Source organism: Limanda limanda, chromosome 23, assembly GCF_963576545.1.
Source record: "Limanda limanda chromosome 23, fLimLim1.1, whole genome shotgun sequence".
In the NCBI taxonomy this organism is placed as follows: Eukaryota; Metazoa; Chordata; class Actinopteri; order Pleuronectiformes; family Pleuronectidae; genus Limanda; species Limanda limanda.
Genome location: NC_083658.1, coordinates 3,675,595 through 3,689,126, shown reverse-complemented (window position 1 = coordinate 3,689,126; position 13,532 = coordinate 3,675,595). Strand labels below are relative to the sequence as shown.

Sequence of the window (13,532 nt, the reverse complement as noted above, 5' to 3'; positions counted from 1 at the left end):
ACGAGCACTGCTCGAATGACACTGCACACACACACACAGAGACGCAAAGAAGCTCAGACGAACACACACATTCGGAAATGGTTAAAAATACACTTTACTGCCTCTTTATTCCTGGCAGCACGATAAACAGTCAACTTGAGCTTGTGTGTGTGTGTTTGCATGTGTGAGTTCATGCGTGTGTGTGTGTGTGCGTGTGCTGCGAGGAGGAGAGGAATAAAGCGAGAGATTACTGTAGATGCAGCGTAAGGCTTCAGTAATCTACTCAACTGATGTTTCATTAAACTAACAAGCCCGGGGAGTTCAGATCACTGTCAGCTCTGAAAAGTTCCCACTTTGATCAACCAAATAAAGCCCGAGCCTGTTTGAATCCACATGCCCGGAGTCAGGCAACCAGGGAGGTAATCCAATCGCTCCATTTGTTTACTTATTAGAGACTTCTATAACCCGGCACCGAGTGAAATAATCCTACGGGTAATTCAATTGTGGATTTTGTTTACCTATTAAAAGCTCATTCACTCAAAAAACGCCGGGCGAGCTTCCCCAGGTGAGCGAGCAATTAACCTGTCAGATATTCATGAGACGGCCTGGAGTCAAGTAAACTCCACTGTAATAACTTCCACAGTTTTGTACGTCTGAGGGATCATTTAGAGAATATTTACTCACTCCTCTGCATCACTGTGATAATTGGACGCTTTATTATCAGTCCACCAGCAATCTTCCTCTGTGATTTAATTAGTTTTATTAACCTGTACCTGGATACTGACTAGAGCCATTTGTGGGAATGAGAATGAAGACTTTTCTTTGCCTGGGGTTTGCTAATGAATATGGTTGAAATGTGAGCCACTGACTGTAATGTGTGCACAGCAGCAACACGGAGAAGTGTAGTGTGGTTTAATCAAACTCATTTTCAATTGCAATTATCAGCACGTCACATATCAGGGATGGATGTTTTGTGCGGTGTGTCTAGGCAGCTCAGTAGGTGGAATTAAAAACACATAGTTCCACAGCTCTGATGTTCTTTCCTGCCGCGACAAGTCCAAACACCTGCTGTGACAAGATTCAGAACCAGGATCCCATTCAGTGGCAGCGCGCAAATCGCCCACAACTTTCTGTGTCATTAACTTTACTCACTGTCTGACCTTTTATTGGACTGTCTGGATTCAGACTATAAAAGTGACATTATGCATAGAGACCAAAAAAAGGTACCTGCCACAGCATCAGGTAATGATGACACACAATGACACTGATAAGAAGGTGTAGAACATGTACTGCCTTCAGTGCACATGTGTTATATTGAACGTGTAGTAGTGAATGAGTAAACAAAGGGAGGGTGTCAAACAGCAATAACTCACCAACTCTTAAAAAACACAGATGTTTTGTTCTGAACATCTTTTCCTAATGATAATGAAACTATTATTGTAGCACTGTATTGGCATCAATACCAAGTGTAGCTGTGGAACTTTAACTTGAATCTATCATGGACAATTTGCTCCAATCTCTCAGTCTCTGTTTGTCCTTTTTTTTTTAGCTTTTTCAGCTCATGTGACACCTTTCAGTTTAAACAAGTCATCTATAAATCCACAAAAGCCTTTGTGAATTGTTTCCTGAACAAATCAATTATATAATTATTATAATTTTATAAATGCAGGCCTACAATTGTTTGAAACTTATGTTGCTCCTGTTCCTAAACCTTCTGAAACAGTGAGGGTCTTTTGTTAAATACGCAAAAACTCCTTTAACATTTTCTCCCAAAGACAAAACAACGAAAGTGGATTAGAATTATGCTCCGAAGGCGAGAGATAGAATTCAAACAACCTGGAGGCTAATTAAACTGTCTCATATTAAGGAATCCTTTATCTTGTGAAAAGTGCCTGCCACCGTGGCTGATTAAGCAGAGGGATTTAAGTCTGGCTTTAATCAGGGACACAACAACAAGAAAACATCCATCACTGCTGGAAAACAGGGAAACTGAACACAGCTCTCATTAATGTAATAGTGATGTGACTGCTTTAAATGAAGAGTAAAACATTAAGAAACTACATGAATTTACTGTCTGGCTCAGAGTATTATATACATCTGTACTACATAGATGTACCTCATTAGCAATTACAATATTTGATCTCACATCGAGTTTTGACTTACAACTGAATGTGTCACACTAGAAAACACAGAGAATGATATTGTTATTCAGCCGAGTCTCTGGAACTTGTCCTGGGTCAGTTTTGGCAGCGATGACACGGAGACAAATTTCAGCGCTCCAAGCAAATCAAGCAACACTGATCCCAACTTGATCCCTGGAATTAATCCCAGAATTACAGGCTGAAGTGGCATCTGTTGGCCGCGCGCTGAAGGCAAGATTGTCCATTAAAAACTCTACATTCAAAACACCTGGTTTCCAGCACCGGGCTGAAAATGTTGTTCAGTTTCCTGCCTCCTCTGTGCAGCCTCGTGTCCGAGAACAACATAACCGCTCATGTCGAAAAGTGCTCGAGCAACTGAGGCTTCAAGTGCAAAAAATCCCCTTCCTGGGTTTAATTGCAGCTCAAAGGTGTGTGAACACGTCGATTAACAAACCATCACCAGCTAAGTGAGTCTGGAGCTTTAAGACCAAGTTCTCATTGATCTGCACTTTGTCAAATTAATTCTAACACAGCAAACTAAGCAGGTTAACCACCACTTGAACTGGAAAGTCTCCAATTATCTAAATCTACCCTGCAGGGACACGTAAATGATCAATGATAGAAAAACATTTTAACCAAACTGATGCATTTCTTTATTTTGGCAGTTTACGCTTAAAATGTTGATTGATGTCGAGAGCCGCCTCATTAAAAACATGCGGCGGCTGCTTTTCAGCTTCCTATCCGAGGCCTCTCCCTCACATCCATCCCGCTCATAAACATCCTCTGAACAGAGTGACAGAACCCAACAGATGGCGAATGTCTCAGAGATGCCGCTCAGTTATCACAGAGCCTTTAGCTTCAGTCGCTCTCCCGCTGCATTCCCTAAACTGTACGTCAGGATCCGAAAGAGACGAGCGGCTCCGATTGTTCCTGGAAACGAGTCTCGCTGGAAACAACCCTCGCCTCCGCTCCGTGACAGTATCGCGCTACACTAAATCTCTTCCCTCCAGTGTTTACTAAGGTTTACTTTATAGTCGATGTGCACAGGTGGCTTCAAGGTCCATTAAAAAGCCATTTGAACGCTTGCAAGGGGTAAAGGGAAGCAGCGTCACCTGTTGATTCACTTTTAAACACTACAGCCTCAGAAATGCTTAATAGATACTTATGTATAATCAAAATCTGATGTCAACCTGCAATTCAAACAACACCTGTGGCCGATATGTACTTGAAAAACTGTATTTTACAGCAGATATGATCCGCCAGCTTATCTCCAGCTCCATCCTCACCTCACTCGTGACTCCAGAGCCAGATATACTCTCGACTCTCGAGGCAGCAACCCACACGCAAAGCAATCAAACGTTTTCCGACAGAGAACAAGTCACAGTTATGGACAAACATGTGCTCGAGTTAAAAAAACACTTTGGCTTTTGGAGCAGTCGTGTCGTCTGTCTGGAGTCGGAGCCAAGTCGCTGACTGCAACACAATCAAACCCTGAGCAACACGACAGAGACGGGCAGAGAGATCACAAGACCACATACGTCCACGCAGAGGAGGAAAAGTTTTTTATGTGGTTGTCTATTGTCTCGGCTCCCTGTCTCTGTGCTCCGTCTTATGTAAGCTGAAGAGGGGTCCCTGTCTGGTTGGGTGGGTGTGGATGGTGCAGCGGAGGTTCGAGAATATAATCTATTTGCTAATTATAAACCAAGGCTAAAGCACGACCAAGCCGCTGCCTCACTGAGCTCAGGGCTATACCCAGAGGCTGGGGAGGAATTAGCATGGACTGCACACACACACACACACACACACACACACACACACACACACACACACACACACACACACACACACACACACACACACACGTAGAGACACACATGTACAGAGCCTCGGAGTGATTAGACCCGCCCTGGATGTGAACAGCAATTAACTGCAATCACAGCCCTGTCCCTCTCCTCCCCAGCACTCCCACCTTCTCTCCCTGTGTCTCTCATCCCTCGCTCTTTCATCTGCATGTCAGCCCGCTCTCTTCTTTTTTGTCTTCATCGTTCTTAAACGGATCCCTCGACGGTTACGATTCTACCTTGTTTCTTTTTCTCGAAAAACACAAGTTCGAGTGCTAGGATGATCTTTTCCCCCCGTTTGTGTATACACACCGGGTGTGGAACTCTAAGTGTGTATCAGCGAGTACACAAATCTGTGGGCCGATCAGATATCACATCTTTAAAGTATATTAGTTTAACCCAGGTTTGCTCTTTCGTTTGTTCTTGTTGCACTGTGCCTGCGCTGCTGATGTAAAACCCTCAAATTTCCCCACTGTGGGACTAATAAAGGATTCTATCTATCTATCTATCTATCTATCTAAAACTGTAAACTCGCTGTACTGCCACTGGCATGTTTTTTTAAATCACTTTAAATCCAGGTCCAGGATTTCAAATTGAAATTGCTACAAAACTTGTGATGCTTCTGTGAACAGACCTGTGGGCGTAAACTTTTTAAGGAAGACTGAAACACAGCTCCTCTCTATTGATTCAAAAAATAAAGACCTTTCTTCGTTTCCTTTACGATTATTTCCCTCTTGCATGTCCCCCGGCACGTTATCCGGGCTCTGATCCTCGGACGCCTCGTACAGGGAGCGTGTAATGCTGATGATGGGAACTGACGCTTAATCTACTGTAACATTCAGCCGGTTGCTCCGGTTGCGTCAGCTAAAGGCAGAGACTGTAAATAGAAATTAGAGAATGACAGGGAAAAGATACAGCTGGGAAGGAGAGGGCTGGATCGTTCAGTGGGTGTTGAAATTGGAGGCACAGTTGCAGCACTGATCCACCGAGACACCCTGCAGCCCTTAAATGAAACTCAGCAACATTAAGCCCGTGCTTGAGGGAGGCGCTGGTTATCCCCGGAGAAACAGCAGCAACAAACAGCGTTAAAAAGAAGAAAACAGAGTCGACAGGAGATGAGGTTTTCAGCTCGACATCCCACTGTTCTCGCACCAGGTCGGAGGAAAGTTCAACACCCTGTCTAATAAACATTCAGACGTGAATGATATGTGACGATAACAGATTTAATTTGCAACGTTTTCCAACTGTGTAGAATATATATTATACAATACTGCTACTATACTTCTAGATTCAATGTCATCGCTGTTTTACTGCAAAACCTTCAAAGTCCTGTCAAAGTCTCCATCAGCATCAGGAGCAGAGAGGAAAGCAGCTGGCTGTGGAGTGAGACCCCCAACAAGCTAAGAGACCCAAACTGTTTCTGAAACACAACCTTCAAAAATCCTTTCATTCTTTTGCCTCCCTGCTCCATTTTTCTTTCTCTCCCCTCTTCCTCCATCTGATATTCCTCGAGGCCTCCAGACCTCTGCACCTCACCAGCCCATCATCCAAAAGGCTTTGAGAAAAACTGGTGCGTGCACAGCTCTCCCTTTACTGCTCTTTCAACCCTCTCCAGTTCATCTTTCATCTAAAATCCTCCTGCGACTCACTCTCTCAAACCTCTGGCCCCTGTGTGTGTGTGTGTGTGTTCTCCTCCATCTTTTCCTCTTTGCCATCATCCATTCAACCTATCAACCTGAAGTGGTCCCCATCTGCCCTCAGACCATCTGTCTCTGTGTATATCTCCAGAATTTGTTCTTTCATTCACCCTCCTCTCACCCAATCGTTTTAAATCATCTCTAACATTCAGGAGCTTTGTAAAGTAGCATCATTAATTTACTGCAAACAGAGGAGACTTTAAATTAATTAAATGAAGGGTATTAAGTGTATTAAGTCATAATTGGCGAATTAAATCTTTAGCCGAGGCCAAAAACATAAGATCTTCAGTATCAATTCTGAAAAACAGGAGAGGAGTGTGTTTCCCACAAGTGTGCGTGTGTGCGTTTGTCGGAGAAAGTGTGAGTAAATACGAGAAGCATGAAGCAACAAAACCGAAAAGAAATTCACAAAACAGTGGAAAGACAGACGGCGCGACAAGAGGAGAGAAGACGGAGAGAGGTGGAGAGAGGTGGAGAGAGGTGGAGAGGAGATGGAGAGAGGTGGAGAGAGGTGGAGAGAGATGGAGAGAGGTGGAGAGAGATTCTCATATTTAAAAGTGCTGAGCTGAAACTGAATCGGGGAGGCCTTAGATTTATAACCCGAGAAATAACTGTACTCGCTGAGCTCCTACTTACACACCTTCATACACACTTTCTTTTTACCCGGGTCTGGACAGGATGGCAGAGAGCCAACACATTTCTGTGTGTTTCGGTTTTCAAACCTGCAACCCACCTCTCTGATGAAGCCCTTAAAAGCCTTGCTGTACCCGGCAGCTGAAGCCAGAATTCCGGGTGGCTAAAGGTTTCATCAAAAGACTCCTGGAGAATGAGACAGTCCCATTCAGGAGACACGTTTCCCAGCCTGAAGAGTCTTTCAAAGGGCCCTGACAATTCCAGTCAGCAGCTGCAGCCGCGGACACACAATGAGCCGCTGCAGCCTCAGCGACCTGTCCGTCATGTCTGCTGAAAAGGAAAATCCATATGCCACAAACCCTGACAATGTTATTTGACAGATTTGCTCAATTGAAACCCTGTCGGCACATCCTTATGCTGCCGCCACACAAATGGAAAAGGAGGAAGTAAAAGAACCTCGCTGACCCCGACAACAACAGGAGAGCGAAGGCTGAGAGGGGAGAGATGGAACGGAGAGACGGCAGCTGGAAAGAGTGTAAATAAGAGACGGAAGAAAGAGGACAGGGAAGAAAAGAAAGAAGAAAAGTAAAGCATTCGGTGTGGCGCAAGGATTTTACATGTAGATTGAATAGATGTTTGTGAAATTCAGAGTTTGTCACGCCCAGTGATGGGAGAAAGATGCACGGAGTAAAGGAACGAGGGAGGAGGTGCGAAAATGAGCCGGGAGTGAAAATGAGTGAGAAGACGAGGAAAGGGGGAGAAGGGCGAGAGGAGGAGATGGGATGCAGGGAGTGAGAGAGGGAAGGACGGAGGCAGGAGTCTGGATTCGAGAAGGGAATAGGAAATGAGATGTGGAAACCTGTGGAGGAAGCAGGTGAAGAGGGACGGGAGATGAAAACGTGATAAGAGGAGAGCAGAGGTCGGGTGTCTGGTTCCAGCATCTCAAACCATTTTTTTCCATGCACCACCGAGGAGGCCATATTAAAAACCATACACCATCACCTTCATATGCACACACACACACACACACATATACAACAATCTCACAATATTCTGTGAGACGCCAAGGCTTTTTAAATTCGTGACGTTGCTGCAGGTTTTGAGTCAAATGTTGAAGTATGGAAAAGGAGGAAGCAGATGGAGGCGATATCGCTCTTTCAGATTACACCTCCACTCTTTCCCGCATCTTTCCGATCTCCTGCCTCCTTCTATCATTTATATGAGTTAGCTTGTTATTTCCAGGCAGCGTACACAGGCTGAAGAGGCTGCTCCCAGAAACCTGCTACAGTTTATTTCTTTCAGGCTTTAAGGAAATGACACTTTTTTTTTTCTCCTGTGGCTTGAAAATGTGAAAAGCTTCTATCATGCAAACAGCATCAACCCTATTGCTGGGTCTCGTCTACATTTTCTGGTCGCTCTTACTTTTCATTGCTTTACCTTCACCCCCCTCTAACTGATGGTGTATATATAAATATCTCAGGATGAAAAAGAGGAGTCATACACAAGCTTTTGGTGATAAGGACATTCGGTGCGTCCTGAAGGAAGAATGATTCAAAATCAATCCAAGGTCTTAAACAGAAGTTACACCTCACAAAGACATAGATAACCTGAGATCTATAATCAGAGATTTATTTATGTTTAAGAGCCGATATCGCTCGTCTTTCTATGTATCAAAGACTAACTTATATCACTTTGATAGTTTTAAATGTAACTACATCTATTGATCCACTGCTTGATGAGTTTAAAATCCAAACTAATCCAAACGCAGCGGAAACTCGGATTCAGCCTCTGGTTCAAAGCCCAGTGTGAGTGTGTCATTGAGGCGAAGGCTCCTCTGGGATCTGTCTCATTACAGCCTCACACACACCCTAACCACCTCCTCCTCCTCCTCCTCCTCTTCTGATCTGAAGTGACCCAGAAACTCCATGTGGGTCACAAGTGAGCCCTGCGCTCCCCCCTGACACAGAGCTTGGTCATATCCATCACGTCTCCGTCTCTTTCTTCAACCACCCACGAGAGAACCACAGTAATCGTTCTCCTTCACCATCTTGTTTTGCTTTCCCCTACGTCCTCTCTCTCTCTCACTTTCGTATCGACCCACCTCTCTCACACAGAGTCAGACTCAAACCTCCCATGAAGCGGCCGGTGGCTCCCTCACATCCATCCTCAGCGCCTGCATCTTAACCAGTCTCTCAGAGAACAGCAGCAAAGCCAGCAGGTGCCTTTGCTGCCATCTTCTGTCCTTCAGCGTCATTACTCGGTTCTATTCTCAGAGGATGGTGCCAGAGTTTGGGTTTTTTAAATTGTCTTTTCTTGGCGGCCTGGCTAAATAAAGTGAAATGCCATCTAGGGGAAGAGTGATGAGTTTATCCTTGCTGGAGGTGCGACCTTGAGAAAGCAGGTGTGGTCGAAACAATGGATATATATTAAAATGATTGCAGCTTGTGTGTCATCATTTTAATTTTAAAGGTTTTGCGAATACGACTGCAGATTCTTTCTGGGAATCCACATTAAAATACAGCTAATGAACATAGATATTTTATGTTGCATCATATTATTTATCATTATATGCACGTTGATTTAAGTGTAAATAATCTTATTGTTTCATTCTGGTTTTTATATTGCTTGTGAACTTCGTAACAACTCACTGAATGTTCTCATTTCTCATTGAATATTCAGTCTGTATAGAAAACGGGTTCTTTTGTCTCTGAGCTGTGACTGATTCTCCATGCAACATTCTCTCCTATTACAACTCCTGGTTACATTCTCATTGCTGTTAGGCCCGCTCCTATTTTATGAAGCATTCTACCGACCTCGAAATTTAATTTCCCGAATGGTGTTCCTCAGTCAGGCTTGACAAATTAGTCCCAGCATTGTTTCATTTTCATCATTTCAACACGACGCTGGTGTTCTGTCAGGGTTGTGTGTGGTGGAGGAGATAGAGTGATAGAAAGGAAATGTAAAAGACAAGGATGGTCAGTGAGGATTCCTTCATTCCTGTTTTCTCATAGGGACATAACTTCATCTTGGTCTCATGGTTATGAAATCATCCCACACCCCAGAGACTAGCTCTCCTGCCGGGCTGCTGACAGCGCTGTCACATGGTGTTAACTCGGAACAACACCTGACACCGAGCACAGGAGCAGCCAACAGAAAACAAGACGCTCTTCATGAGGACAACATAAAACGCTTTGCACCCAATCTGTTTGGAAAAGCAACAGCCAATAGGAAGGGTGGAGCACTCAGCAGAGCGACCAATGGGGTGACTGGATTAGTCAGAAAACGTGAAGAGAGGTGATGGGTTCATATTAATAGAATAGAAAACACAATATAAGCTTTCTCTCATATTCTATACGATTCTAATATAAGAATTATATGAAACCCTGCTTTTCAGAGGGGTCCTTCGGGTGCAGCTGTCCACAGCAGCGCCTGAATCTATACCTGCCTGTCTGCTCCAATCAGGATTAGCGTTCAGGGGCCGGTGTCTAGCCAAGGAATGATGGGTAATAGCGGGGTGGTTATGGACGTGCTAAGCGTTGCAACGAGGCGGACAATGTTACACCCGCAGACACGCAGACACACACATACAAAGATGCCCGATGTGGATGATGTCAACAATATTACAAAAGAACTCAGACACACACACATTCAAATAAATTCCCTAAAGCCAGACTTGAGAAATCATGTTCAAGAGGCCACTGTGACCTTGACCTTTGACCTTCAACCACCAAAATCTAAGCTCATCGTCAAGTCCATTGAAAGTTTGTACTAAATTTTAAAAAAACTCCCTCAAGCCGTTCTTAAGATATCGTGTTACAAATCCACAAAACATAAATGCCTCTGGCCACTGGTGCATACAAATATGAATGTTATTATTTGTGACGGGAATTTTCTTAAATTATTTTACATTAAATGAAACAGAAGTAAGAAAATCAACATGGCTGTTTCCAAAGCTTGTGCCTAAATTAGAAGTGGTTTAAATGCGGACGTCTGGATACATGGCAACATTACATCATAAAGTATATATGTGTATATATGTCAACTATGTGCAGTGGGGCCTTCAGCACAGAGACAGACAGCTACATTTAGATCCTGTCAGACAGTCCGGGTGGTAAAATATGACAAGGATAGAGAGAGAGAGAGAGAGAGAGAGAGAGAGAGAGAGAGAGAGAGAGAGAGAGAGAGAGAGAGAGAGAGAGAGAGAGAGAGAGAGAGAGAGAGGAAATCAAAGTTTCACTGGGAAAAAACAAAGAAAAAGACGCTTTTGTTCGGGAGCAAAGCAGAAGCAGAGGATTTGGAATGAAAAACAGAGGAAGAGGGAGACGTAAAAAGACAGATGGAGAGAGAGGGCGTGGAGAAAACTGAAAGAAATGGAAGAGGGGAAGTGGGAAAAAGGGAGTGAGAGATGGAAAGAGAAGATAGAGAGGAAGGGGGTGGGGGGGGCGTGGCAGACCTCCAAAGAAGGCTATCTGACACCACGCTGCAGCCGAGCAACAGGCCAGCTGACCGCTATTTACAGCATGAGATGACCCACCAGCTGTACCCGGGGAGAGAGAGAGCGAGAGAGAGAGAGAGAGAGAGAGAGAGAGAGAGAGAGAGAGAGAGAAAGAAAGAAAAAAGTTATTTACACAGACAGAGAGACAAGTGGACGAGAGGAAATTCACCTCCACCTGTCCGTCTCCGTCAGTGTGTTTGACTCTACGACAATTATAGTTCACCCAGTATTTACAAGCGCTATAACGGGAGATAAACCTCCTTCGCCTCCGACTCATCCCAACGCGCCGCGACCCCCCCCACAGACATCACTTTCACCCGGGACGGTTTTAGCCCGGGTGGCGAGTTAGGCCGGAAACATTCCAGCCCTGATTTTTGTTCAGATGTGGAACGAGAGCTGGACAGTTCGGGGATTGGAGTAAAGAGGTGGATTTACGTGAAGTAAACACGCTCCATGTGGAATTTCACAGGATATAAATAGCCTCAGCAAACAAGATGATCACATCGGTGGAAGAGACACATTTATGGGCTTGTTGTGGTTCCAACACACCCACCTACAGCAAAGGACAGTGGTTTCCTTTATATTACTACTTTATACCGATACCCCAATACATATCAGGGGTTCTAGATATATTTAATATTATAATACTTTACTTTACTCACAGTTTCTTTTATTTAGTGGGAACTTGACAGAAATATAAAATGTTGTAAAAGTTGTCTAAGTTGATCTGATAGTAAATTATCAAGTGTTGCAAGTTCACCACAGCATCATGGCACGGATGAAAATTTCCATAACAGCTTTTTGCCTTTATTCAACATAAGTGGTAGAGAATTGTGCTTTAGACATTTTTCAATTTTAAGGTTTGAAAATGCAACAAAGAAGCAGTATTGTCTTTGCAACCAGAGGAAAGAGGTTGTGTCATGTGGAATGTGGTCCTGCTGTTCAGAAACACAAGGACCAGCAGCGAGAGGAAGCAAAGTGTCCAGGAACAAACACTTTAAATCCTCCACAGCAAATCGCTAGTAATTTGACAACGTCTCAGAGTAGACTGCACACAGATCACATGAAAAGCAGCTCATCCAATCAATCTAGAGGAATAACAAACACACACACACACACACACACACACACTCACACACACACCCAGCAGTGTTCTCTGTCAGATCTACAGCATGTACCTGTTCACTTCATTAGAAGCACTGGATATGGATCCATGTGGTGATTGTCTCTGTAATCACACATCATCATAATTACATCTGCCACATGCAGACAAGTGTGTAACTCTGATTTGAACCAGTTTCTTCCATCACATCTGCACACCTCCTCCTCCTGGTTGAGGAGGAGGTGCTCAGAGAGAGGAAGAGGAGGCACACAGGACCTCTCCTGACTCTCACTGTGTTGCTAAATGAAAGTCCTGGAGTCAGTGATGGAGTGTGGGCTCCTTTCTGAGGAGTTGCATCCTCTGCAGGACACTTTGGGTCAGAGGCTCTTTAATATTACAGAGACAAGCATCTGGTCTGCCTGGGGGGGGCACATCAATATACAGCAACACACACACACACAAACACACACTAGAGGGAATCTGTGATCTCCTACCAGATCGACACTTGATGATCTCCCCGAAGTCGTCCTCCGCCGGCTCGTCGCAGTAGTCCTCGGGGCGCACAGCCTCCGCCATGGATGACACGCACCGGGTGTAGACACACAAACAAAGTTAACAACCAGGAGGGACACACAACTACACTACACAAGCAGGTTAGATCCACCGGCAGGAGCGAGGAGACACCCAGGGAGCTCCGGGGTGGCAGACAGGAGCAGGAGCAGGAGCAGGAGGAGCAGGAGGAGCAGGAGGAGGAGGAGGAGGAGGAGGAGGACCGGCCGGGCTGTCACACTGGGGCTGATGGAGAGGAGCAGGTGTGCCTTCAGGGGGGGGCAGGGGGGGAGCATTCCCACCTCGAAATAGGAGCAGGGGGCTTCGAGGTGGCTCCCATTCCCTCCGACGGACGCCATGCGTAAAATGTGACACCCGGCGGACACCAGGGGTGGGAGGAGTATTTCCGTACACAGGGAGGAGGAGGAGGAGGAGGAGGAGGAGGAAGAGGAGGAGGAGGAGGAGGAGGAGGCGCATCAAGGTGAGTCAACCAACTTTCACCTCCCAGTGGGTGGTGCTCACGTGACAGGTCACCAGCCAATGTCAACACGGGACCATTCATACAGCTTCTGTCGAGTCTGATCCAAATGTGAGTTTAGTGTTTACTCTGATGCTCATTGGTTAATAAAGTTATAACATTGTGATGATCATGAGTTTAGAACATGAGAAAGTGATCGACTTCCCAGTGAGGGACCAGTTCACACACCGGTTCTAAACTGGGGGGCCACAGTTATTAAAGAGGGGCCAACATCCATGCAGAAGTCCTGATTCAGTGCAGAGCTCAGTTCAGGGTCAAACATACACTGAGAGAATATAAAGGTCAAAGTTCACCAGAGATGAAGACCTGAAGCCGATGGTCTGTTTTATGTGTCATGGTTGGACTGTCCTACCTGTGGGTGACATGTGTGTTGACATGTGTCGGTGAGGAACTGGCTGTCAGATCTAATTTTCCCTTGGGGACAATAAGGTCTGAAGTCAAAAGCCGAACAGATTGGAAGCAAACGTAGACTTCTGCTCCGTCACTGACACATTGTCGAATTTCAAGTTAAGCAGCACATCACATTTATTTTGAAAATTAACGCTTAGAAAACACTT

At 45.0% G+C, this 13,532-nt stretch overlaps 1 protein-coding gene across 1 annotated transcript in view; it reads right to left on the bottom strand.

Moving 5' to 3' along the window:
* The window catches only part of LOC132996975 (dystrophin-like), a 138,417-nt gene extending 125,953 nt beyond the window's left edge, over nt 1-12,464 (bottom strand). Inside the window, exons 1-3 of the mRNA XM_061067346.1 lie at nt 12,383-12,464; nt 6,548-6,621; nt 6,392-6,454 (exon numbers count right to left, since the gene is read on the bottom strand). Of these exons, the coding sequence (XP_060923329.1) occupies nt 6,392-6,454; nt 6,548-6,621; nt 12,383-12,464 (219 nt within the window). The remainder of the gene's footprint in view (nt 1-6,391; nt 6,455-6,547; nt 6,622-12,382) is intronic.
* Nucleotides 12,465-13,532: the final 1,068 nt, after the last annotated feature.